This window comes from Lactuca saligna, chromosome 1 (assembly GCF_052625555.1).
Source record: "Lactuca saligna cultivar CGN05327 chromosome 1, ASM5262555v1, whole genome shotgun sequence".
NCBI lineage: Eukaryota > Viridiplantae > Streptophyta > Magnoliopsida > Asterales > Asteraceae > Lactuca > Lactuca saligna.
The window spans coordinates 46,787,500-46,814,290 of record NC_136417.1 but is presented as its reverse complement, the minus strand read 5'-3'; the positions used below and the strand labels follow the sequence as shown (position 1 = coordinate 46,814,290).

The 26,791-nt window shown below is 31.1% G+C and overlaps 2 protein-coding genes and 1 pseudogene across 2 annotated transcripts; all 3 read right to left on the bottom strand.

Moving 5' to 3' along the window:
• Positions 1 to 6,599: 6,599 nt before the first annotated feature.
• On the bottom strand, positions 6,600 to 7,349 carry LOC144997836 (major allergen Pru ar 1-like). Its single transcript, XM_078957703.1, has 2 exons — positions 7,095 to 7,349; positions 6,600 to 7,022 (listed from the first exon to the last, which is right to left on the bottom strand). Exons 1-2 carry the CDS (start codon positions 7,276 to 7,278, stop codon positions 6,736 to 6,738), a joined length of 471 nt encoding a protein of 156 aa, XP_078813829.1. The 5' UTR covers positions 7,279 to 7,349; the 3' UTR covers positions 6,600 to 6,735.
• Positions 7,350 to 7,938: 589 nt separating this feature from the next.
• On the bottom strand, positions 7,939 to 9,897 carry LOC145035350 (protein VAPYRIN pseudogene; annotated as a pseudogene).
• An 11,917-nt stretch (positions 9,898 to 21,814) lies between these two features.
• Positions 21,815 to 22,831, bottom strand: LOC145035340 (dehydrin family protein). The gene is made up of 2 exons (XM_078983897.1): positions 22,414 to 22,831; positions 21,815 to 22,009 (listed from the first exon to the last, which is right to left on the bottom strand). The coding sequence occupies exon 1, from the start codon at positions 22,754 to 22,756 to the stop codon at positions 22,451 to 22,453; it is 306 nt and encodes a 101-aa protein (XP_078840023.1). The 5' UTR covers positions 22,757 to 22,831; the 3' UTR covers positions 21,815 to 22,009; positions 22,414 to 22,450.
• Positions 22,832 to 26,791: the final 3,960 nt, after the last annotated feature.

Sequence of the window (26,791 nt, the reverse complement as noted above, 5' to 3'; positions counted from 1 at the left end):
TTGTTAGGTGGAAAGTTGCTCTCAGAACAAGCTTGATAAAGAGGTTGGGGTGGTGAAAAGAGATAATATGATATTGATCGGGTTGAAGAATTCTCTAGAAGGACTTAGAGATTCGGGGGTGATTGTTGGAATCCTAAGTCGAGTAGGACTTGGAGACCAAGTAATAGCAACCTAGTTTTTAGGAAATCATAAACAAGTAGGTTTCTAGTTTCCTAATTGTAATCTAATTACAAGTCGGTAGTTAGGAGTATATATACATTGTTTTAGGTCGAGTTATGATCATCGGAAAGCATTGTAAACACCGTGAGTTTTGAGTGATATTCTCACAATAATCAAAGAGTTATTTTGATTAACATAACTGTGTTTACATATTCTGATCTTTATGCATAAAGCGGTTTAGAATTTTGCGGTGTGGTTTGTAGTTCGTAGTTTTGTCAAATCGCACTATACGGTGCGGTTTGCGGTTTATAATTATCAAACCACAGTTCAAACCGCACCGTGTCGTATTAACTTTATTCTATATATATATATATATATATATATATATATATATATATATATATATATATATATATATATATATATATATATATATATCACAGTTTCTAATTACCAAATACTTCATACTATCCAATAACTTTATTCTATATCATGATGGTTAAATATGATAATTAAAGACTTAAAAGACTATGATATCAAATTTCATAAGACATGACAACTTAGGGGCTGTTTGATTTAAGCTGACCGGGTCCGGTCAATGCTGACTGCTGACTCGGCAGTAGATGTTTGGTAAATACAAATTAAAGCTGACTCGGTCAGCTAATTACTCTTACCCGATAAGCCAAAAAAACTCTCCTGGAAATTAGATACGCGTTTTCTTTTTTGCCCTTTGCCCTCACTCGCCTCCTTTGCCATCACTATTACCCTAGACAAAAGTTGCTACTATCTTCTCCTTCTCCATCGCCAAGACCTGCTGATCGCCTCCTTCCCCCATCTTCTCTGGTGATGACGTAGCCCCTCTTCTCCGGCGACAACGTTGCGGCGACTTCTCCGGCGACGACGCAACCACTCTTCATCAACGATGCGCACACACATGTAACTGCATGATTTTTTTTTATCTGAAATCACAACACCCTTCCTGTCTTTGTGATTTCAACAAGTAGTCCCCTTATGTGTATATATGTCTGCTAAGATCAAAATGCTCAAGACAACAACCCCTTATGTTTTTAAGAAATTTATATTGCTGGCAAAGGCGAGGCTACATTAAGGTTAAGGGTGTCCATGGACACCCCTAATTTTATAATTTTTTATGCAGATTATATAATAAAATTAAGATGGACACTTGTAGAAAAATAAAACGGACACCTGTGTTGCAAAAAAATAGAAATCTTTTTAAGAAAATACAAGATTGTTTGTTGCCGTTGTATCTTACTTCTTTGCGTTCTTTGGTGTTAAGTCGATTCTTTGTTGTCTTCGGTATGTTTTCACTTACTTCGCTGCCCTCTCCTCCGATTTTTTTTATTCTTGTCATTTGTTGCCGTTGTATCTTAGTTCTCTGCGTTCTTTGGTTTTATCTTTTAAGTAACACCGTCACAATTTCTCTCTCTATCTCACTTATTAAATTAGAATTTACAATGCATAGGATTATAGGAAGTAGGTCAAAATCTATGTCTGTTATCTAGAAATTACTATGACACTAGTTTGTAAATGAAAGCAATAGGTAATGGGTTAAAGTAAACATACAAAACGGAAATCATAAGTTCCTCTCATGTTTCTTTTCTTTTTTGCTTTAAACTTTTTCTTTATATTATTTTGATTTGATAATTTATTAGGTTATATGTTATCTTGTACGATTATTCGCTTATAATTTGGTTAATATTTAGTATAGATTGGTGATTTTAAGATTGTGATGATTACTTTTATTTTTATGTTTAGTGTTAGGGATTTTTAAAGTATGTTTGATTTTTGTTGTTAAATTTAATAAAATATTTTTCTCAAATGGTACTGCCGAAAAACCGACCTGATAACTAATTTTATCGATATATTTTATCGACCTATCTAAGTCGGACACCATTAGGTTTAAATCCTAGATTCGCCACTCATTGCTGGTTAGAAGTGTGAAATCACAACCCCTTATATGGTTGTTAAATCGAACAAATTGTGTACTGTGTGTATATGATATTTTTATGTGTATATGTGTGTAAGATCAAAATGCTCAAGACAATGATCAGAATTTGTTACATAGGTATATGTGTATTACCAAACTGATATATGAGATGTTTATGTGTATTATCTGTATTTGATACACTAAAACACATGAAAACAGATAAGAAAAAATATATATATGTTTTATCTTATTGATATGTTAGCAAACTGATATATGATATGTTTATGTGTATTAGCAAACTGATACTATATAATTGTAGTAATATCAAAGTTGAATCTTCTTGTCTTCAAGTTGTTTTATCTTTAGGTTAAACAAAAAAATATACGTTTTATCTTATTGACATTAAGCACATAGTGTTAGCTATTTGTAAATGTGTGTTATGTGGATGATTAGCTTTTTTTTCCTTCATACAATAGACATGACAGATAAAAGAATTAGGGTTAGTTGGAAGTCGGAATTGGTGGACAAAACTTTTTTGGAAGCATGTATTCAAGAATTAACAAGCAATAGCCGGGAGGTTAGTGGCCTAAAAGCAAGTTCGTGGGCTGTGGTCGCGGAGAAATTGAAAACAGATCATAATTTTATTGTCGAGAAAAAACAAATGAAAAACCGATACGACTATTTAAAAGCAAAGTATGCAGTGTGGTTAAAACTTAAAAACAAAACAGGAAATATTTATAATCCCGTAACGAATTCTTTTAACATGACTAATGAAGAATGGGAAGCGGAAGCGAAGGTACATATATATACATATTTTTTAAAGTAGATTATTTTTTACTACTTTAATAATATTTATTAAATTTGTCAAACAGTTGAACAAGTATGTATATAAACTGAGAAATGCACCCCTCCCTTGCCCTGAACTTTGTACCCAACTATTTGATAGGGCGACCTCGACCGGTGTTCACAGTCCTCATCCCAATGAAACCTTCAGTATACATGATTTTGAGGATACAGAGATGGATGAACCAACACCTCATGCAGATACCCCAAGCTCAACAGTACCTCAACCTACTAGTGAGGAATCATCTGGGCGGACAAAAAACAAGGGGGCAAACGAAATGGTCCTAAAGAAACCATACTTGATGATGAGTTGAAAGAAGTTGGAAAAGAAATTATCAAGGTTGCACAAGCATTCACCGAAGCAAATAATCTTGACAAGGAGATGGATGCTTGTATGGCGAAGTTGACAAGCTTGGAGTGGGGAGAATATGATTCGAAATACACCACTGCTCTTATGTTATTTGCTGAAAGTGCTGGTAGTAGGAAAATTTGGTTGCGCCTTAACTTGTCAACTTGTGAGTCGTGGGTAACAAATGCGGGAAGAAAGTTTGGATTAGTTGGTTGCCTTTAGTATTTACATGTTACATTTGACTTTAGTATGTTATGGTTCATTGTTTGACTTTAGTATGTTATGGTTCATTGTTAGACATTAGTACTCTATGGTTTAGTTATGTTATGGATTGTTTTTCTTAGGTGTGGTTATGTTATATGAATATATATGTTATGGAATGTTATGTTTTTCGTATTTACATGTTACACTTTGTTATGTTATGGATTGTTATGTTATTGATTAAAATGTAATTTGTATTTGACATCTAACAGGACACATGAATAAAGAATGTGACTTTTTATATTTTCTTATATTCTCGTGGTATTGGTTGATGTTGGTCCGACAAAGGCAAAGAATAATTAAAAGAATAAGAGCTAGCGAACGGGTAGCAAATGGGTATGTGTATACACAAGATTTGATATACGGATGTCCTATACAATGTTACGATATGATACGTCTTTCACAAGATGCATTTCTACTATTATGCAATCACTTTACACAAAGAAATTGGTTGCAATCTAGTAGGACAATAAGCATTGAAGAGAAGATGGCTATGTTTTTACATGTTATAGGACATAATGAACGTTTTCGAGCTGTTAAAGAAAGATTTCATCACTCCACACAAACGATTCATCAATGTTTTCATGAGGTCTTGCGTGCAATGATGTGTTTTGCACGAGAAATTATAGTACCAACCTCGTCTAATTCAACAAGAAATACCTCAGAACAACATAGACGGATAATGTAGATATTTCCCGGAGCAATAGGTGCACTAGATGGAACACTTGTACATGCAGTTATGCTTGTTGATCAACAAACTCGTTATAGGGGAAGAGGAAAAGGTGAATGTTATCAAAATGTAATTGGAATGTGTAATTTTGATATGATATTCACCTTTGTATGGGCTGGATGGGAGGCATAGCACATGATTCTAAACTTTTGAAAGAAGTTGCATTTAACCCGACTTCCGGATTTCCATTCCCTCCAACAGGTTTGTAACTTTACTATACGTTTTATTATCTATATTATTTATACGTTAAATTTGTCATACATCTACAGATATATATATTACCTTTGTGATGCCACATACACCAACACTCATGGATTTATGGCTCCTTACCGCAATACTAGGTATTGGTTAACTGATTTTCGAAGAAATAGAGCTTTGACTAAGGAAGAAATTTTCAATAATGCTCATGCACAACTTAGAAATTACATTGAACGTGCTTATGATGTATTGAAGGCGAGATTTCCAATCTTAAAACAAATTGCTCCTTATCCTTTACCAGTGCAAAGAGACATAGTCATTGCTTGTGTTGCGGTCCATAATTTTATAAGGAAATACGATATTTAAGATGAATTATTTACGAACTTTGAACAAAACACTATGGTTACTCATAATGTGGGTGGTGGAGGAAATGAGAGTCAAAACATAGAAGGCATAGAATAGGGTTCAGAAGCCGTTAACTATATGACTACTTTGCGTGACCAGATTGCTAATCAGTTACTTTCAAATGGTTCACGTTAAATAGTGTACTTTTTTATTATGTATGACAATTTGTATTTGGATTTTAATTGATGTATGTTTAATTTGGATTTTATATGATAATTTGTGTTTTTATAATTTTTTTATCGAGCAAAAGAGACAATACAGGGGTAATATGATCATTTTTTTCATTCAGCACAACCATTCAGATAAATAATCAAACAGCATAAACTCAGTCAGATATGGATTCAGACAGCATTTCTAACCCAGACAACTTATAACCCAGTCATATCTAACCCAGTCAGCAACTATCAAACGATCCCTTAGCAAAACATTATGTGGTTTTTTTGTTTGCATTATCTATGCCTTTTAAAGTGTATGCAATATAATTAATAAAATTTGAAAGTGTTTAAATGGAATGAATAACAACCAAAGTTATAAATTGAAACAACTTATCAAACCACATAAACCGTACATACATTGCACAAACCGCACCGCATAATGCAGTTTAGAGCTTTTGTGGTGCGGTTTGCGGTTTCGAAAAAGCTCAAACCGCATGTGCGGTGCGATTTGCGGTTTCAACTCTAAACCGCACTAAACCACACCGCGCACACCCTAGGTAGCACTAGTAAATGTATTTAGAAGAAGGTAATCAGATTTTGTGAAAGTAATATAGATACAAACTTCTTGTTTTTGATCGGTGTTTAAAAGAGTGAGTGAGGGCCCGATTTCCGACACATTTTTGGTCGGATCGGACTGTAACTGGTTTTAGAGAAATCCTGATATCGTGGACCGGACCTTAGTGATACATATTAGTTTCGGTGTCGTGCCAGTTTTTCGGTGATCAGATTAACGTGGTACTTCATTTGTTGCTTCGTTAAAGAAGTTACAAAAAACTCTCAGCTTTAATATGCTGACTTCGGAGGTCCGAATTGTAGCTCAATTAATATGGAACAAGGAATGTATCGGCATTCGGCAGAATGGCTAATCAATCACTCACATGCATACGAACACATGCTACCGGTCAAAACCATTAACTGCATCATACGTTAGAGAACTGAGATTGACAAAAATCGTAACTGCAGTTTGAGCATTAGGGTTGGGAATTAAGCAACGATTTTGAGGTAAATTTGTACTTTCTACTTAAGTTATGGAAGTAATGTTAGCTTATATGTGGTCTTGAGTCGATTCGTTGAGAGATTTTGGATTAGTGTAGCTCAATCGCCGGTAATTTTGACCACTCCCTTAGTTGGATGTTGAGCCTAAACTGGAAGAATTGAGGTTGTTGCATAGGTATTTGAGTACCCAAGGGAAGATTAAGGTAAATTTAAACCCTGCGTATACAATTTGTTTCATCAAGCGTATATGGAATTTGTAAATTCCGGTTTAGATCTTCATTATCCATATCAATATATCTATTTTCTGCAAGAAAAATGTGAAGCAAAATAAATTCAATTTATTCCCATTGAGCGTTAAAAGTGAATCCATAGGTGTGTCATGCGATTCATATGTCTAATTCTTTTTAAAATTCAGATTTATGATCGGTTCCTTCAAATAGCAATAATCAAAGCAAGTAAAGATCAATTCTTTCTTCAAGCCCTATTTGTCTTCTACAACACAAATCTTGCATTCTCTTACTATGTCAAGAAACAATTTTTTAATTCAAACTTTATTGATGATGTGATGTTTATTTCAAGAAAACACTGTGAATGTTGAAAATGCCAAACATGGCTACAACAATGAGAATCTTCAAACATATGCATCGGGGTTTTTAAGGAGGTAGCCTTCCACAACCTTGTAAAGCCCTAAAACCTTTTCTTTTCCTGCATTTAGTTCTTCTTCCTTGAGCTCAAAATCACCATGGGTGTAAATAGTTGTGATCATTTTCGCAATGGTGCCATTATCAGGTGAAGCTTCAAACTTAATATCATACGACACCTTTTCAATCTTGTCTGATATACCCATACCTTCAATCAAACTATACTTGTATGTGAATGTCTTCTCATTCACTTCATCTATTTCGTGCTTCACAAAACCTACATACAAGAATTTAATTAGACACAAATATTTTCCCCTATTAATAGATATTGGATCAGATATAAGTTTACCTCCTGCAAAGTTAATCTGTTTAATGCTTCCGGCCCCACCATCACCTTTGATAAATTCAACGCTTTTGATTGCATCTGGCAAGAGTTTTGGCATCAAATTGTGGGAGTCGATAATTGAGGCCTTGAAAATTCTTGATGGAGGGATGGTGGAAATGTGTTCATCGGTATATGTCAACACACCCATGGTTTTTGAAGGCTAAAAGATTGTTAATTGCTGATTTTGAGAATGTTGTGATTATGGAGATTAAATGATGATGTGGGTATTTATAGGTTGAAGCTAGAGAAACTGTTTTGAGTACATTTGAAATTGGTAGAGCTTTGAGGGGTTGTATTTTGTGCAAGTGTAATGGTTCCTTGCATTGGGAAAGTCATCTGTTTGCCAAAATTCTATTTCTTGTCCACGTTTCAAATATTCTCAGGTAATAAACCTTGTTAATCAAACAAAATCAAGAATAATCTCACAAAAAACAAAGACTGAATACATTGATTATGTTTTTTTTTTTGAATTTGAAATGGCATATCCTTTCATGGGTATAAGATATATCATTGTATGATCACATGCTGCAAATGGAGCATGATTCACGAAAGCGGACATGAGATATAGAGTTCCTTACAGATTTCAATTCACCATGTGAGTTTGTTATATTTTTCTACATATTTGTCTAATTAATTCATTTCATAATCTTTATGGGATTAAGGTAGTTATGTAATCTTTAAGGTAGAACACAAATCTTATGTTAACAAGAAGAAACTAATATTGGGAAATTTAGCACTTCTTTTAGAGTGTTTCTCAAATCAGGAGATACAAATTCAAATACACGTTTCAAAGGAACGGAAATACAATATATTTAGTAGAACAATAATTCTATACACCCAAATTTCAATTTTACAAATTACACACAAATCTAATAAATATTACAATATGATCTTGGTGAGGTATCAAGAATCATACAAATCAACCATATTAATTTTCAATACTAACACAAGAATGAACACTTTACGAATTTACCCCTGCCAATAATAATAAAATTACTCAATCACCCGAGTAAAAAAAAACACATTTTAACTAACCCTAGCTAACGGTGAACCACTGTATCCAAAACTACCACGAACAACTTTTGTTCGTGTAGTCCTCTTCTTCATTGTCTCCTTATCCAATCTCCCGCCAATTTTATTCCCAAAAGCCGGTAAACTTTGACTGACCTTTTTGACTTCATCCCTATTAGCACCTCCATTAATAAGTATTCTTATAACTCCAGCGTAATTCAAGGAATCCGCAATTTGCATAGCTGTCACACCCTTATTGGTTCTCGCCTTAACATCTGCCCCTTTCTTCATCAACAATTCAAGAACATCAACATTCCCAGATTCAACTGCACAATGCATAGCAGTGTACCCATCTTCATCTCTCGCATCAATATTAACACCCTTTTCAATCAACACTCGTACAACATCCGTATGCCCTTTAAATGAGGCCCGATGCAACCCCGTCCACCCGTGCTGATCCACCCCATTAATGGCGGCACCACCTTCAAGTAACCGATTAATTGCTCTCACCTCCCCTTTCCTCGCCGCCACACTCAGCCTATCACCCAACCGGAGCACATCAAACAACCGCGTGTGCCCATGCTCCGCCGCCACGTCGTACGCCGTTTTACCTAATTTGTTCTTAATGTCCTTATTACACCCCTTTTGTAACAGAAGCTTCACCATGTTATCGTCTCCGAGGGCGGCGGAGATGTGTAACGGGGTTTCGTTATCGGAATTTCCGATATCGACCTTTGCTCCGGCAGCCAAAAGGACTCGAGCACAGTCTCGCCGCCGCTCCTCCACCGCCAGGTGTAACGCGGTGTTCCCGTCTTTCGTAAGGGAGTTCACGTTCGCACCTAGGAGCAAAAGAAGCTTCAAAACATCCACATGACCACCACCCGCGGCTAAATGAACCGCACCCCATGTGGATGACTCGAACCGCTCAATGCTAGCTCGGTGAGCCAGTAACAGCTCCACAATCAAGGTCTCACCCGAGCTAGCCGCGGACTCGAGTGGGCTCGACCCGGACCAATTTCGACACTCGACGTCCGGATCGAACTCGAGTAACACCTGGACTAAATCGGGTCGACTTTTGGAAACCGCTAAATGGAGTAACGATTGACCTTCCGAGTCAACCGAGTCGACCGCGTTCCAACTCGGGTCACTCTTTTCTAAAACCTCGCGAATTTCATCTATCGACCCTTTCTTCACAAGTCGGGTCATTACCATCGACCCAACGAACATGACCCGTATCGCGCTATCCACAAAAACTTGTTTTTTACGCGTTGTGAACCAATCGCTCGGGACCGAATCATGGGTCGAGGTCGGGTTTTTAGCAGAAGCACCAGGGACCACGACACTGTGTAGCAAGAAGGAGTCATCAGAGTAAGGAAATGAGCCACCCCTCGGGAGAGATGAATCTTGAAAATCGTATGTGATTTCGATTGTAACGGTTGTTAATGGGGAAATGATCCCGGATTGTGGACGGATAGTGTAACGAGATTTGTTCATTGGTTGTAAACGGAAAGCTACGGGCATTGTGTACATGACGTTTCGTAACGTGAGTTGACCATAACACCTTTGACCTTGTTCGATCCGTATTGCAACCACATTTGATGGCTCTAAGGTTATTAACCTGTCCATGGTGTTGTAAATTCTAATGGTGGTTGTGTAAGGATGGAAGAAGAAAGATTTGTGGAAAAGAGTTTGAGTGGTATGTAAATAGAAGGGCTACTTTTACTTGGAAGAGTGCCGGCTATCGTTAGGGATTCTTTTCAATTCCAAATGGTGGTGGAAATAACAATGTTGAATTGTTGTATTAGGTGTACCTTTTGTTCCCATATGTCACTTTCATCAACGTGAGACAAGGTTTTTGATTGGGGTATGTGCTTTCATTATTAAAAAAGAGGTAAATGTAAGTAAGGAATAAGGATATATATATTTGTTTGTATATGTATTATACCATTTTGTTTTTGTTTTTTCTTTCTACTGTAACGTTCTATTGCTGTATACTCTTAATATTTTATGCTAGGTGTCATTTTGATAGTAATAATAAATGTTTTTTATGACTTCTTTTCTATATTATTTTGCATATTTAATAAAATAAATCAATTGATAGAAATTAATAAGTTTATATGTATCTAAGATAATTATAGTCGCTTTAATAGGATAATTCGGATATCACAGTAGACGTATTGATAGTGTCATGTAGACTTATATGATTCAATATCAATTTATCGAGTTCAAATCTACATTTATAGTGTGATGAGAACAAAATAGACAAAAAATAGTAACCTACTGAATACAATTTTTTTTTAAAAATGTGTATTATTTATTTGATGACATTAACCCAATCCAGATAGACCAATAAGTAGTGGGGAAAAACGTTTGAAGAACAATAACAAAAGAAAATCACCTAATAACATTTTTTAAAGCTAATTGAAATAGTAAAAATATAAATAATACCTCCTATTACAAGTGCTCCCTATTTGTTGAGTCGAATATTTAATCTGTATCTTCTTGGGTATTATTATATGTTCGAGTTCTTGCAATGAAAGTGATGGGTGATTTTGAAGATTTCTGGAATTGAAAGCCAACCTAAGTGACAAAGGTTGGGTCAAAAAATAGGTTAAAACTTGGGGTATGATATCATAATTTTTGTTATAGAGATGTGAGACACCTGTCTGATATGTGATGTTTCGTTGTTTCGATTGTAATCCAAAATGTTAAAAAAGATAATTCCAATGAAAGGACTGAATTTGTAAACTCGTGCAAAGTAGTGGGTCCCTATCCCTGAGTTTTGTGGATTTGGAATTATAATATCCGTAATTTATATTTGGCAAAAGAGGCGAAACTAGTGGCCTATATTTGTTAGATATATGGTTATATATTTACAACTTTAGAATTTACTGTTTACAAAACATAAGAATAATAATCATTAACTAGAAAAGATTCTTTGGCGTTACCGGGATCGGAATATATTATTCTGTAAAGTAAAGTAGAATGTTGAATTGTATTGAAATAATCTAGTAAATAAAGATAAACAATTTCATCTAATTACATAAGTAAAGAAATCTAAATCATTATTTATTGCAATAAATGAAGAAAATAAAAAAATGGTCTCACAAATTGAACTTTATTGCCATGTATGACAGCGGCGGGAAAACCAATCCAGAAAATATAGATTGTTGTTTTTTGTTCGTTAATGTAAGGGTAATTTGGTCTTTTAAGGTAGTAGGGACTGAATTTGTGACGACGGGTAACCATATGGACCATTTATGTAATTTTGGCGATGGTGGTGGTAGTGGTGATGGCAGCTGGTGGGAGGCTTTATGGTATTGGGTGAGTATTTTCTAATAAATAAAACATTAATTTAAAACCAAAAGGATAAATATAAATTAATAAAAAAATCGGATTAGGAGTAAAAGAGTGATTTTGGTTTCCATCGTTGTCCTCAATGTGTTAAATCTGGTAAACCACAGGGACCAATCGTGTAATTTAGTCTAACAATAATAATAATGAGTGACCATTTGTGACAAAAGACTAAATACTAATAATATGTAATAAAAGGTGAAGGTTATGAAAAATTCAAACGAAAGTGAAAGAATTGTTTGTGAACAAAAGCATAAAGGTGAAGGGTTAATATTGTAAGTAGTTTATCAAAAGTGACCAAAAAATTTGACAAAAAAAAATGAGCAAACTTACATAACCTTAGGGATCAACATTGCTAAACACTTAGAAAATTATTATTCCTAACTTTCATCTCTTTAATATATATATATATATATATATATATATATATTGACGTTGACATACTTCCATAAAAATATACAACTTTTTAGAAAACCATAAGTAATAAAAATCAATTCATTCATAATCATAGTTCATACCTCTTACATAAATTAGTAAAAGCAAGAACGTTTAGATTTTTGTTACAGGATGTCTTAGAATGGAAAAACAAAATATCCTAAAAGCTTGGATTTTTAAAATTAATTTTATAACTAAAATATAATATTATCATATAGTCAAAGTTAACTTATGAATCGTAAAAGACATAAAAATTACAATGTTTTAATGTTGTAACTGAAACATAATACTCTTAAAACAGAAATTTGATTTAATAATTTGGTTCTCATTTCAACGTTTCATATCAATTTTGGTTCTTAATTGAGGTTTCATAGACCAAAATTGAACTCTTGAAATGAGTATGTCAATGTTTACAATTTTATTGATTCAATCACTTAGCTATTTTATGTAGTAGTTAAAGTATTATGCTTTTTTTACCGTTTAAAAATGGATAGATTACAAGAAATATCAATGTACTTTAGTGTTTTTACAGACATAGAAATTATACTTTTTATTTTCTTATCCTTATTAAGAGTGTAATTCAATGGTTTTACCCACGATGACGCTACATTGCTATTAGAGGTAAAGATTAACAAAATGTCAGTGTGTTATATAGGTAAAAGATAAAGTGCATTGCCAATATTGATTAAGTACATTGCTAATCTCTATAGTTTTTCCTTTAAAAACATTTTTCTCAGTTACCAAAAAAAAGGACTAAGACAACAATTTATCAAATTAGGTTCAGAAGCCTATCGTTGCTTGCATCCAATGCATTAAATCCTTTCTCCGTTGGCTGAAGCTTTGTCAAAACTCCACATGTCTGATCACCTATTCAAGTTAACCAAATCTTATCAACTAAGGTGATGGGAATTAAACTACCAAACTCTATATTTGTAACTGCAGACAAGACATATATCATCCGAATTCCAACATAAATTAACAATTTAGCCTACAAAAATTAGAAGCAATATTTTATCATAAGCTTATTCTTTTATCCTATCAAAGTAAAAATTTTATCAACATTCTAGACATTATATGCAAGTCAAATGAAAAGTGGTTTTAATAATTGTAATCATAGACATTATCTACGCCTATATATATATATATATATATATATATATATATATATATATATATATATATATATATATATCCCAACAATTTCATTTCCAGTGAATATATTACTTGAAGAAGGTTAACTCATCACATTCAACATTACCATCTTTTGGAAAATTCAACCCTCTTCTAACATTTGTGCATGGATCATTCTACATTTTATCATTCAAGAGATAATGTTTATGCTTTGACATCGCAAGTATATTATGTCTATCACCCGTATCTTTAAAACTGACAGATCTATGGTTGAAATTACTTGAAAACACCATCAAGAAGGAGAAATTCATATCTTGAATTTGTAACAAAGAAAAAAAACAAAATAATTTAAACCTTCTGACAAACAAAACTAAAACGAATACCACTACCAAGTCCTAAGAGAAGATGTAGAACGACAGAACCCATATGAACAACCATTTCAACCTAAATCAATAAACAGAAACCAATAACTAAAACAATAAATACTTTTTTAAAAAACAACACTAACCTTACATACATGTTTTGATGATTGCTGGCTGAAAGTGAGATGATTATGCTAATTGTTTGGTGGTGAGGATGTGAAAGGGTCAAGTTGTGATGGTGGTGGATGTTCGGTGGGTTTTTTGCTACATTTTACAACTCAGCGATGTGGTTAGTTTTTTGCTACATGTGAAAACATTTCACAGAAGATATAGACATAGTTTTCAGAAGGAGAAATAGAATAAAAATCAAATATCATATCGGGTACAGTAGAAGGCAAGCTTAATTTTTGGTTATTAGATCGTCGCAGTGGAATTCGTCGGTTCAAATGAAGAAGGCGGCTTCTAAGTCTAGGGTTTTGACGAGATTTAAGAAGATGAAGAATTGTCATATCTACCATTTTTCGAATTTCAATTTTTTAATCCGGTTTACAAATTAGGAAGCAGTATATGAGATTAGGGGAGAATAACAGGATGTCAAGATTAATCTATGCATCCAAAAGAATCAATGAGCAATTTGGTAAAAATACTTGGATATCACTAGGTGAGAAAAAAATGTAAGTATTGTTTAGAAGATGACACGTGGAAGTAAAAAAAAGTTTTTTATTATAATAGGAGATATCCATTTACATATTTGGAACAAAGTATAATATAAAAATGATTTTTTTAATATGTATCCTAAGGGTAAAGAAGTATTAATTAATCACAATTATTATCATAATTAAATGTGAAATACATTAATTATAAAGATTATTAATCAATTTTATATTTAATTATGGTAATATTTCTTATAATTAATGTGTTTAACATTTAATTATAGTAATAATTGTGATTAATTAATACTTATTATATGTGCCCTTAGAGCACATATTAGAAAATCTCATATCAAAATGGGGGAGTAACCAAAGTAACGAATGAGGCAATTTTTACACTTTTTGAGTTGAAAAAAGAAGTCCTAAATCACTCCGGTACAATTATTCACATATATTAAGTGTTGGGATTTACTATTATTTAAAATTAAAAAAAAAATCTGATTTTGTCAATTTTAATAAGTATATAAAAAAAGATAAAACTACAAATTTAGATAACCCCCTCCCCCCCCCCCCCCCCCTCTTTCTCTCTTTCTTAATCCGAGAGAGAGAGAGAGAGAGTAATTTCTTTTTCTTTTTATGTTAGTTAAACATATTGATCGTTTCAGGTGAGGTATAAACCAAAACCACGTCAATTTTGTCCTCTCTCTCATATATCCTAAAATAAACCCCAATTTCACCACCACCAAGACACTCCTCCCTCCGCCACCCTTGAATTCATGTTGTTCAGGCCATCCCACCTCTCTCTCTCTCTCTCTCTCTCTCTCTCTCCCCAAATATATGAAATTAAAACATCTGTTGTAAATGACGATTGATGCCATACATTCAAACATATACATGAGTTTGTAATCAACATATCTGACGAATTAAATAAAAATCTGGATAGTAATATACCACAAAAGTTTTCTTGCTCCCAAAAAGCTTAGCTTTCCTTAAGATCGTCAAATTAATAGCTAAACATGAATCATTTACATGTCCAAATGAAGAACTCTAACTCACAGACATGAAAACTAAGAGATTTTTGCATAGAAATGAGAATAATCATGTCTGAAATCAAACAAATTTCATAACAATCAGAGCACAAACATACCTGATGAACATAAAGCTAATTAAAAGTAACCTCACTAATTAACAATTTTTCTGTATGGAATATACAAAATCATCTTTATCAGGGTAAATTTTGAGATAAACAGTACATAATCTCGATTCTCGGATGTTTTTCTGTGTTTTTTTGGGAAGTAGAAAGCTTGAAAAGAAAATGAAAAGGAGTCAACAGAATGTTATAGATGAGTTTGTAATCAAGATAATCCATGGATCAAAAGTCAAAACTAATAATCCTCCATTTTTGCAGATCATGAGGTGAAAGAAAACCCTAAATCATGCACTCAAGACAGAATGTCACCAAACGAGATGAGAGACGCTTCCATCAACAACCTCTGTACCCTCCATGGATAGGACCTTAAGCTCTGAACCACGCAACATCTTCAATGCAATCTTATTTAGCAACGATCTCGACTTTCCGACGCCGGATGGCACTACAACATATGTTTCCAACACCTGAGTCATTTCGTTACAAAGATGACGGAGTATAGTTATGTAGATCGAGTGAATAGAAGAGTATTTGGGAGAGAAGTCGATCAGATAGAGGGGTAGGACCAAAGGGCTTGTAGCCCAGCGGTATCCGGTGTTGCCCTCCTTCCTTGAGGTTGAGGGTTCAAGTCCCGTCGTGGACATAGGTGGATTTAAGGTGTAGTTTAAGAGTAGGTTAGATTTACCGTTTCAAAAAAAAAGATAGAGGGGTAGGGGTGGCCGGTGGGATGTATATATATATATATATATATATATATATATATATATATATATATATATATATATATATATACTAGAAATTTTTTGAGGCTCGTGCTAAGCACGACCCACTAAAAGTAATTTGGGTGTTTTTTTCACCGTTATATATATATATATATATATATATATATATATATATATATATATATATATATATATATGTGTGTGTGTGTGTGTGTGTATATTAGCTAGATGGATTTTCAACGTAAAATGCTTGAATTAGAAATGAAAAGGGAAAGTATATTCGTATAATCACAAGTACATTACTATGATTGGTATACAATTGTAAGTACATTGTTATTTTTGGGTAAGGTCCTTGTTATTCCTCGTAAAAAGTAATGTACAATGCCAATAATAATATAAAGAGTGAGTGTTTTCCATTTTTAGTATATTAATGAAAAATATCACATGATTTTTTTTTTTTTTTTTTTTTTTTGCGTTCATCAACATAATTCATAATTAAGTATCTTTGTAGGCATATCAACCGTATATTCACAATTAAAAATAATAATGGAATGTAATATTATGCAATAAGAATAACTAATAGATCAAATAAAATATTAAATGACGATAAACAGTTCCAGGTGAGGCATACATTAATTTATTTTGTAATAATCAAACACATTTGTTAACGACATAATAATGATATGCATAATGTTTGCTAAACTGGTAAAGTGTCTGATTAAAATACCATGTGCTGTTGAAAGCCAAAAAAGAATAATATCATAATCAAATTTAGTAACAAACATGCATTTTCAATAGCCTACATTGGTAAGTGATTTGATATTTCAACTGGTGGGCCTAAACTTGTAGCTATTCTCCTGTTATTTTTTATCTTTTTTCGGTTATGATTTTATCTGAAATGGTTGAATTTACTCCCATGGTATCATGTAATCTTTATTTTTTGTTGTTAAATGGGACATTCGTATTGCAAATGTTGTTTATTTTCATTTTCTCCATTTTTAAATGGCTTCTTATTTGTATCATTTCTTATATCCAAAAGCATCATAAATCATATCTAACTTATATGTTATATCATCACACTTACCACTCATACTTTTCCTATTTATAATAGCTCTTTCTTCTCCTATATTGTTTCTTATCTACATTCTACAGCAATAACTAAAGTTTTTGTCATGGTGAACAACTTCTCGTATAAATAGGCAAGCCCCACCCCTTCAATGATGAAAGTAACATATAAAAAATAAAAATTAAAAAAAATTAAAAAAAAAAAAAAAAACAATAACCACAAACAAAAGTACATGTTATATCAGGACAACATAGGAAAATCAACATAAGCAACATGAAAAAAAATTTACTGTTTCTACGTCATCAGTAAATCAGTGAGAGAGATAAACTTGAGAAAACTGGTCCAAAATTATAATAAGATGTTAAGTGACCAGATCATATAACGTTTTGGCAATAATAACAAATTCAATATAAACGAATATCATGTTTCAGTTTTGTGCATATTTCAACAACTATAACTTTTGGACACTACTGTAGTAATAATCGCATTTGAGGAAACAAAATATCTAACTGGCATACATTTCATCTAGAAGGACCCTCCACATTTAAAACTAACTAAACCAATTTTTTTCCTTTGAATTTCTCGCATTACACACAAAGAAATGAAACAAAACACATCAATCTAAAATTCAAACCTTGTTGAGGACGAAAATAAGCGATATTATTGAAAACCTTATCTCGGGCCGTCGTGTCGTGTTTTTGTCTGACACGACACGACACGACAAGGTTTTTTGTAACACGAACACGACACGACACGACACGATGTCGTGTTTTTTTCACTAACACGAAAACGAACCAATTAAAAAACGACAACACGACACGACACGACAAAGATAATATTACATAACTATTATTTTATTTAATTCATATTTAATCATATATAACACGATAAAAACGACAAACACGAAAACACGACAAATACATGCTCAATCGTGTCAATTTCGTGTGGATTTGCAAACACGAACATGACACGACACGACATCGTGTTTTTTAAACTTGATACGAACATGACACGAAAACGAATTCGAATTATGATTTCGTCCCGATTTCGTTTCGTGTCGTGTATTTTTGTCGTGTCGTGTCATAAATTTACATCAATATATATATATATATATATATATATATATATATATATATATATATATATATATATATATATATATTGTAATTATTAAAATATTAAAAAAAACGGTTAAAATAATATAATAAATAAATTAAAAGAGTAAAACCGTCGTTTCTATTAAGGACCAAAAACATAGAAATTTTTTAATTTTAGGATTAAATCATGGAAAATTTTTGATTTTGGATCTTTCATATAAAAAATAAGTATTTATTTTTATGGTATGCGTTAATCTGTTTTGTACAAATTAAAACATTCGTTTTTTCTGTAAATAAACCGAACTCTAGTATAAGGCATGTATTTTCAAAACTTACATGCTTCAGTTTCAAATCTATAAACCGACTCTTTTGAATAAGTATTCCTACTAGATGTTCGTGGCAGATGTTACAAAGCTCCAGTTCTTAATGTGAGTATGGAGTTTAAAATGTTTTTTTCTCATTATCTCATAGTTTATATCTTAAAAATCATATATATCCAGCAAAGGGAGTCAAGGGACCGATAAGGGTGAAGTTTTTAAATTGTGTGATTTTAATGGCGGAAGGATGTGAAGTATAAATCATGTAAATGTTGTATATTCAATTATATTGGGAAAATATAATACTATCTGGTGTATGGTTTAGATATTTGAGTGAAATATGGTTTTTCGTGTATGGTATTTATATTCTAGAAAGTTTTCATCAGAACATCTTTAGTGATGTAAAAATAACTTGTTTTTCGGGAAAAAAATCTATGAAAATTGAAAAGTTTTCAAACGAAACAAGAATTCTGTTGTTTTCCAGAATTACAAAAACCTTAGAAAACTAATAATTATTGTTTTGCATGTTTTTTCAACTTCAAAAGTTTTCTAAATATTAACTTATACATACCCATCCCCATCCCCACCTGCAACTACATCCTACTACCCCCGCGAAAAATAGTTTTATGTAACTAAAAGAAATCTTAGGTCTTGCAAACACTTCATAATGATACATATGTTTATGGTTCATATTTTACTTGAGTTTAAAGTAGATTATTTTGCATGGTTCAAATCCTAACACTTGGGTCTTGCAAGAATCCTAACATACACCAAGTATAAAACAACGAACGAGAGAAACAATGACTTGTGTGACGTTGTTGTAAAATAATAGATTGTTTTTATATTCAAAACACAATTATACAGGACTAAATATAGATAATACCTAAACCCTAATGGCTAAACCCTAAAGCGCTTTGGCCTAAACCATAAGCACTAACATTCTCATTGTTTGATCAAGAGGAGACGAGACGATTAAAGGGAAAAACACATAAACACTAGACGAAGATAGAGGCAATTGCGGTGGTAGAGCTCTGATGATGGCAACTAACATCGACTGCTCGTCGGAGAAGAAGAGAGAAAAGGCGGCAGTCGGAGGTGGTTTTGGTGTAGAAGAAAATCATGCAACTAACGGTAGAGGAGTCCGGAGAAAGGTAGTGAGAAAGAAAAAAGGCTCGAGTTGCGGCAGAATGAGCTAGTTCCAGTGAGATCGACGACTGTAATGTTGATTGCAATGTTGATAGAGAAAGAGAGAACTACAGATGCCCTGCAGAGAAGGTGTCATCAGAGAGAGGCAGCAACAACATCAGAAAAAAGATATGAAGAAATGGCCAGCCGATGAGGAGGCAAAAAGCTCATAGGTAAAGGTCATCTGAGGAGGAGGAAGAAATAGACGAGACAATAGAAGAAGCCGATGAAAGAATTCTATTTTGGTGTCAGCGGTTGTTATATTATTTAGGCGGAAAAGAAAAGAAAGAAAAAAATAGAACATAATGAAGGCACATCCGACGACTATTAGAAAAGATCGTTAGAGGTGGAGGGCGACGACTATAGGTTGTGTTCATAAGTAGGGTTTTAACCTAGATCTCTGATATCATTTTAAATAATATTTGATTGTTTTTATACTAAAAGACAATTATAGGGGAATATATATAAAAAAAAATACCCAAACCCTAAAGAGCTTGGACCTAAACCCTGATCACTAAAACGGTTGTGAATTGATGAATGGAAATTTGTTAAGTCAATAATCTACATTGCCTTCTATTCTATTATGAGAAACATTTTTTGATTCAAATTTTAATTTTATCTATTCAGCATGTGGTATGAAAATGCACTGTTTTCTCAAGAGTGTAATATTTATTGTAAAAGAAGGAAATGGGCTTTGTTTGAATATATAAAATACTGTTTTTATATATACATATAGGTTTGGGCCTTTTCTTAATTTGGCTCAAGATTATAAGGCTCATATTAAAGGTTCTCGATCCATTGGACCTTTAGGAAAGTTCACGGCCCAATGAAAGTCCATTAGGTAGTTTTATGGCTCCTTTAGGATGATTGGAGTTGTTGCGGCCCAATAAGGCCCGTTGGGGATAAACTAAACCATTTTAGGTCCACATGGCCCAAAATATTAAGTTTTGTAAATGTGGGTCCATTTAAAGCTTATTTAAGTGGTCTAAGCCCAAAATAGTCGAATTGAATGCTTATTGGTCCGTTAGGCCCAATAAAAAAATCCTAGTTCATACAGAGCTTGAACTGAGATTTTTAGGGTTTTCAACTTATTATTAACTATTTGAAATACTTTGCATATAGTTTTGAACTTCAATTGTAGATCTTGACTAAGTTTGTTGTCATAGAATGAACATTGTGCATGATACCAAGCTAGAGTTACAAATATTATTGTTGATGATGATTACATGATCACAAAATTTCCTGACTAAAACCCAAAACCACATGGTTCCTTATTTAAATAACACCAAAACATATAAAAAAATTAAAATATATTAGTAGCAGGTCGGGTCAAAATATCAACATTTTTAGAATTGTATACAACGAGGACCAATATCTTGAAATATATTGATAATCATATCTTAATTTAAACTTTCTAACACATCCTTTTCACATGTTAAAATTTCATAGTTGTTCGTTCTGTTGAAAGAACGTGTGGTATGTATTTGTGCGTTAGATTTGATGGAGTGCAAAAGCCAAAAGTGTAGGTCACAAGATTCACTTTTAGGCTTTTGTTTATTTTTATTATTTTTGTTCAATTTTAATTTTAATGGATTGGACTATTTTTTTTTGAATAAATTTAAGTTGATTTATGAATTATTTTATTTTTGTTTTGCAAAAAAATTATTAGGTAGTTCATTCATAAATTTTAAGATAACTCTCATAAAATTTTGCAATATAATTAAACCTATAATTAAGATGATTAGATGGGTCCTAAGACCCACCTTGGTGTACCATAGCTTAAACTCAATATTATCAAACTAAATAAAAAACATATCAAACAATCTCATCTCTAAATATAAATTTTAGAAAGTACAATATATTTTTGTTTATAGTTATATATTTCAAGATTATATTGGTCTAGTTCTTTTTATATTAGAAAATTTTAGATCATAAATAATTATTTTATATTATTTAGGTTTAGATTTACCAAATAAATTATTTAGTTGAAGTTTATTATTATAAAAAAAAAAAATTCTTTATTTATTAATTTTAAAGTAGTTAAGCTTATATTTATTAATAAGAAACAAATTTGATTGATTTATTTTAACTTTTGAAACCAACCAAAACTGTTTTTATATTACCAACATATCTTTAGATTAAATTATCTTTTCTAAAAATATAAATATATTCATATAAAGTCAAAACTCCAGAGGCAATTATAGATGTATAAAGTAAACGCATAACTGTTAAAACTTCATTACACCTTTTAGTAGCAATTACACCCATAGATCATAGATGAAGCAACAATCCAAAGACTGAATTTTTTTTTTTTTTTCTAATTCTAATATTTTTATTACATTTTATTTCAACAACGAAAAAGCACACTAGAAAAAGCACTTTCTACATGACTCCATCCTCCTCTGCAAAAACACATCACACAAAAAACGATTTAATTAGTTATAATCTCCATCTCATGAATCATGTACAGATATAAAAAAATTCCAAGCATCATATTTACAGATCTGTTGCCAAATAATGAACGGATCTGAAAAAATGAGAAAATAAACCGTTGAAATATGTTAAAATGAACGATGAGGCTTAATCGACCTTCAAAAGTTTTGAAAAATTATCCAGTGATCTATGAGACTATGACAAATGTTAGTAGATCGTACTTTAATGCTTATTGCACAAATTTTGTACAGAAACAAAAGATGGATTTTGAAAATGATTTGAAATATGCAGATAGTTCGTGTAAATAAGATTATGTGTCTGAGAAGTGAATATGTGTAAGGGAAAATTAAAAGATCTGAATATATATGCATACCGATTCGAGATCGAAGAGGATGAGCGATCATAGTGATCTAATCGCTGTCGCTGCTGCTGCTGCTGCTGCCGCCGTCGTGGTGGTCGCCTTCCTTCTTCTTCTTCTTGTCCTTCTTCTTTTTCTTCTCATGACCTTCGCCGCTGTCTGCCTTGCTTCCGCCATCTCCGGTGATCTTGTCCTTGATCTTATCAACGATCCCTTCCTTTTTCTCCGGCTTGTGGTTATAGTCGCCTTCCGACTTCTTGTGGTCAGACGAATATTCACCTTCGTGCTTCTTGTTCTCGTCCTTCTTATCGCCTCCGATGTGGAGTGCTTCTCCGATCTTGTCCATGATTCCGGCCATTCTGATCGCTTTTCACTGGTGTTGATTTAACTTGATTTGTGTAAGAAGATGGTTTGAGATATTGATCCCACGGGATGGGGTTTTTATAGGGAAATACGAACACTACAAGTGTAAGGTAGAGAGGGGTGGATTTGAAAAATATCTGATTTCATTAATTTTAGCATTATCCGTTTTCAATTACTTTTTTTTTTTTTTTTAACGGCAAATTACTTGATAAACCGACAAATCCATTGGTTTTTAATTGGGTCATTTTTTATTCAAAGCAAAAAGATTATTTATGTCATTTATATGCCTTTAATCTTTTTTTTAGAAAACCGATGATTTTTAGTTGATTTTAGGTTCACTTTTATCTTTTTTTTTTTAAGTAAATTGATCCGTATACAATAATTTTTTTCTATTCATAACAAATGATGCTTTAAAATGTTATCTTATACAACTATATAATGCATGAATTATTGTGTATGGTAAAAAACTGTTGTATACGAATCACTTCCGTTTTTGTAAATAAATTATTTTCTATTCTATAAAAAATATTTTGATCATCAAAAATAATTTTATTTTAGATATAACCAAAAGTTTTTCTATAAGTACCTCTCATTCTTTTCCAATCTCACCCCTCTGGTTTGATTTTTTTGTCTTTTTATTGTTTTTTCCTTATTTTGTTTTTTAGTTGTTTTTAATTCTTTTTTAATTTATGTTGTTATTATTATTATTATTATTATTATTATAAATTTCGCATTAAATTTTAAAATTTGGACTATATATATATATATATATAATTATTTTTTAATTATTATTACTATTATTAATATTATTATTATTACTATTACTATTATTATACATTTCACATAAAATTTTAAAATTCGGACGACATTGTAAATTCAAACGGCTATATAAAATCAATTTTTAAATACTTTTTATATTTTAATATTAATATTATTAATGTTATTCTTATTATAAACTTCAAACAACATTTTATAAATCAGACATTATAAATTCGAACGACAATATAAATCATAACAAAAGCAAAAGTTTGTCCCTATTAATTACAGATATTAATTAGTACGGTATTACAATTGCGTATTGTGTGGTGCATTATACGGATTGAAAACATTTAGTCGAGCACTATACAATGTTTCCCATGCAGCCGAATGTTCTGATACATCACCCCGATCACACATCAATATAATTTTTGAAATATATCCATATCCATATCCTTTTGTCTTTGTTATTTTAATAACAACCACGTATCCAATTGACCGTTTCGTTTCTTGCACCCACTCCGTTAAGTTTTCACAACTACTAATAAAGTCCCTACATATTGGCCTCATAATCGATTTAGCCCTTATATTTTTTTTATTCAATTAAGTCCCAAATACCGATAATCGTATTCAATTTAACCATTTGACCCGGTCAATAGGTCATCCAACTTTCAAAAATCACATTTTCGGCCCAAATTTCAAAACTTATTACAAATTTGGTCCAAAATTTACACTTTTGGCCCAGATTTTATTTTTTTTTACAAATTTGATCCAAAATTTACCCCTTTTGCCCAAAATTTAGGATTTTTATTATGAATTCATCCTAACTTTAGTTTTCTTTACAACTTTTTTTTCTCAAAAGTTTTTTTTTTTCTAATATGTTTTTTTCTTTAAAACTCATATTTATACAAAAAAACATTTTTTTCACATAAAAATCTTATTTTTTCTATATAAAACTTTTTTAAAAAACTTTTTTGTATATGAAATATCTAATTATAAAAATAGGTTTTGATTATTTGTGTGATTTCTCTTAAAAAATCAATTAAGAAATTAAAAGTAATCCTAAATTATACTATTAAATTATAGTTTATCAAAAACTAGTTACACTCATTTTAATATTATTTATTTGTTTTTAATCACATTTGTAGGAGAAGTTTAAATAATAGAAGATGCTACATATTTAAAACTTCATATTTTTTGTTTCTCGCTGAATACATGTTCATACATATAGTTCATCATCACTTTGGATTTCTTTATTTAAACTTCTTTGTAAAATCGGATTCATGTGTCAATTTTTTTTGTTGTAATAACAAAAAATAACTATCTAGAACGGAGCAATTATCATTTGTCGATAAGGGGTTTTTTGACAGAAAATGATATTTAACAAATGTAAAAAGTATTACAAACGTTGATGGTTGCAACTCCTACTGAAATCAATATGGATTGTCATATATAAGATTAGAACAACTTTACATACCTTTTGTCATATATATGTGATCGAATGTATGATTTAATTTATGAAGATGCAACAGATTGAAAAATACATATAAACAACTATATTAAAATCTCATAGAAAAAAAATACACACTAAATAGAACACATATTAAAATATCTATATTAATAGTATAATTTAGGGTAACTAGTGTAACTAGTTTTTGACAAACTATAATTTAATAATATAAGTTTTTTTTTTTAATTTCTTAATTGATTTTTTAAGAGAAATCAGAAAAATAATCCAAACCTATTTTTATAATTAGATATTTCATATACAAAAAAGTTTTTAAAAATTTTTTTTATATATAAAAAATAAGATTTTTATGTGAAAATATGTTTTTTTATAAATATGAGTTTTAAAGAAAAAACATATTAGAAACAAACTTTTGAGAAAAAAAGTTGTAAAAAAGACTAAAGTTAGGATGAATTCATAGTAAAATTCTAAAATTTGGGCAAAAAGTGTAAATTTTGGACCAAATTTGTAAAAAAAATTAAATTTTATGCCAAAAATGTAAAATTTGGACCAAACTTGTAATAAATTTTGAAATCTGGGCTGAAAATATAATTTTTGAAAGTCGTATGACCTATTGACCGGGTCACAGGGTTAAATTGAATACGATTACCGGTATTTGGGACTTAATTGGATAAAAAAAATATATTATAGCTAAATTAATTATGAGACCAATATATAGAAACTTTATTGTAGTCTTACCAATATATATATATATATATATATATATATATATATATATATATATATATATATATATATATATATATATATATATATATATATATATATATATGACCAATTTAAAAGAATTCCACTAAATAAATAGCATATAACAACTTACGATTAAACTAAAATTATCTATCAAAAATACATACCATGTTTGTGTGAAAACTTGCCATTAGGACGGAAGGAATGATCGACAATTTTTTAATTGAATGAATCAAACGAATCGTTCGTTTATATAATGTAAAACTTAAAGTTATGTTAAATCAGCTTCTTTATTAGTAAAGATAATGATATATCAAATCAATAACAATAATAATAATTATAATTTGTGATTTTTACGGATTATAAATTAGTTATATTATAAAAGTAAGAATTGGTTGTATCATCTTTTCCACATTTACCTTCTAATGTAAATCAAATCAAATTATTGACATTTGATTTAACATCATGTTTTTTTATCTTTTTTTGACACACACACAAATATATATATATATATATATATATATATATATATATATATATATATATATATATATATATATGTGTGTGTATAACGATTTTAAGAAAAATAATTTATTTGACACACTTCGAACTTGAAACCTTTTTTTTTGACACACTTCCAACTAACATTAGCCACTTTTAAGCTATATTCATCTAAAAAAAATTATTTTTAAGAAAAATAAAAATTCTAAAACCTTTTTTCTTTTTTGACATACTTCCAACTTACATTAGATTTTTTTTCCTTTTCCTTATCCACTATGATATAATAATAATAATAATAATAATAATAATAATAATAATAAACGAATATTAATATTTTTATTATAAGGTGTACTATAATTACATCTTCTTTCTCAATATGGGAATCTTTTGAATTTAAAAGATGACAATCAAAAAATTTGTGGTAAATATAGTAGATAAGGAAAAGGAAAAGAAATCCAATGTAAGTTCGAAGTATATCAAAAAAGAAAAAAGGTTTTAGAATTTTTATCTTTCTTAAAAATAAAAAAGATTTTAGATGTATATAGCTTAAAAGTTACT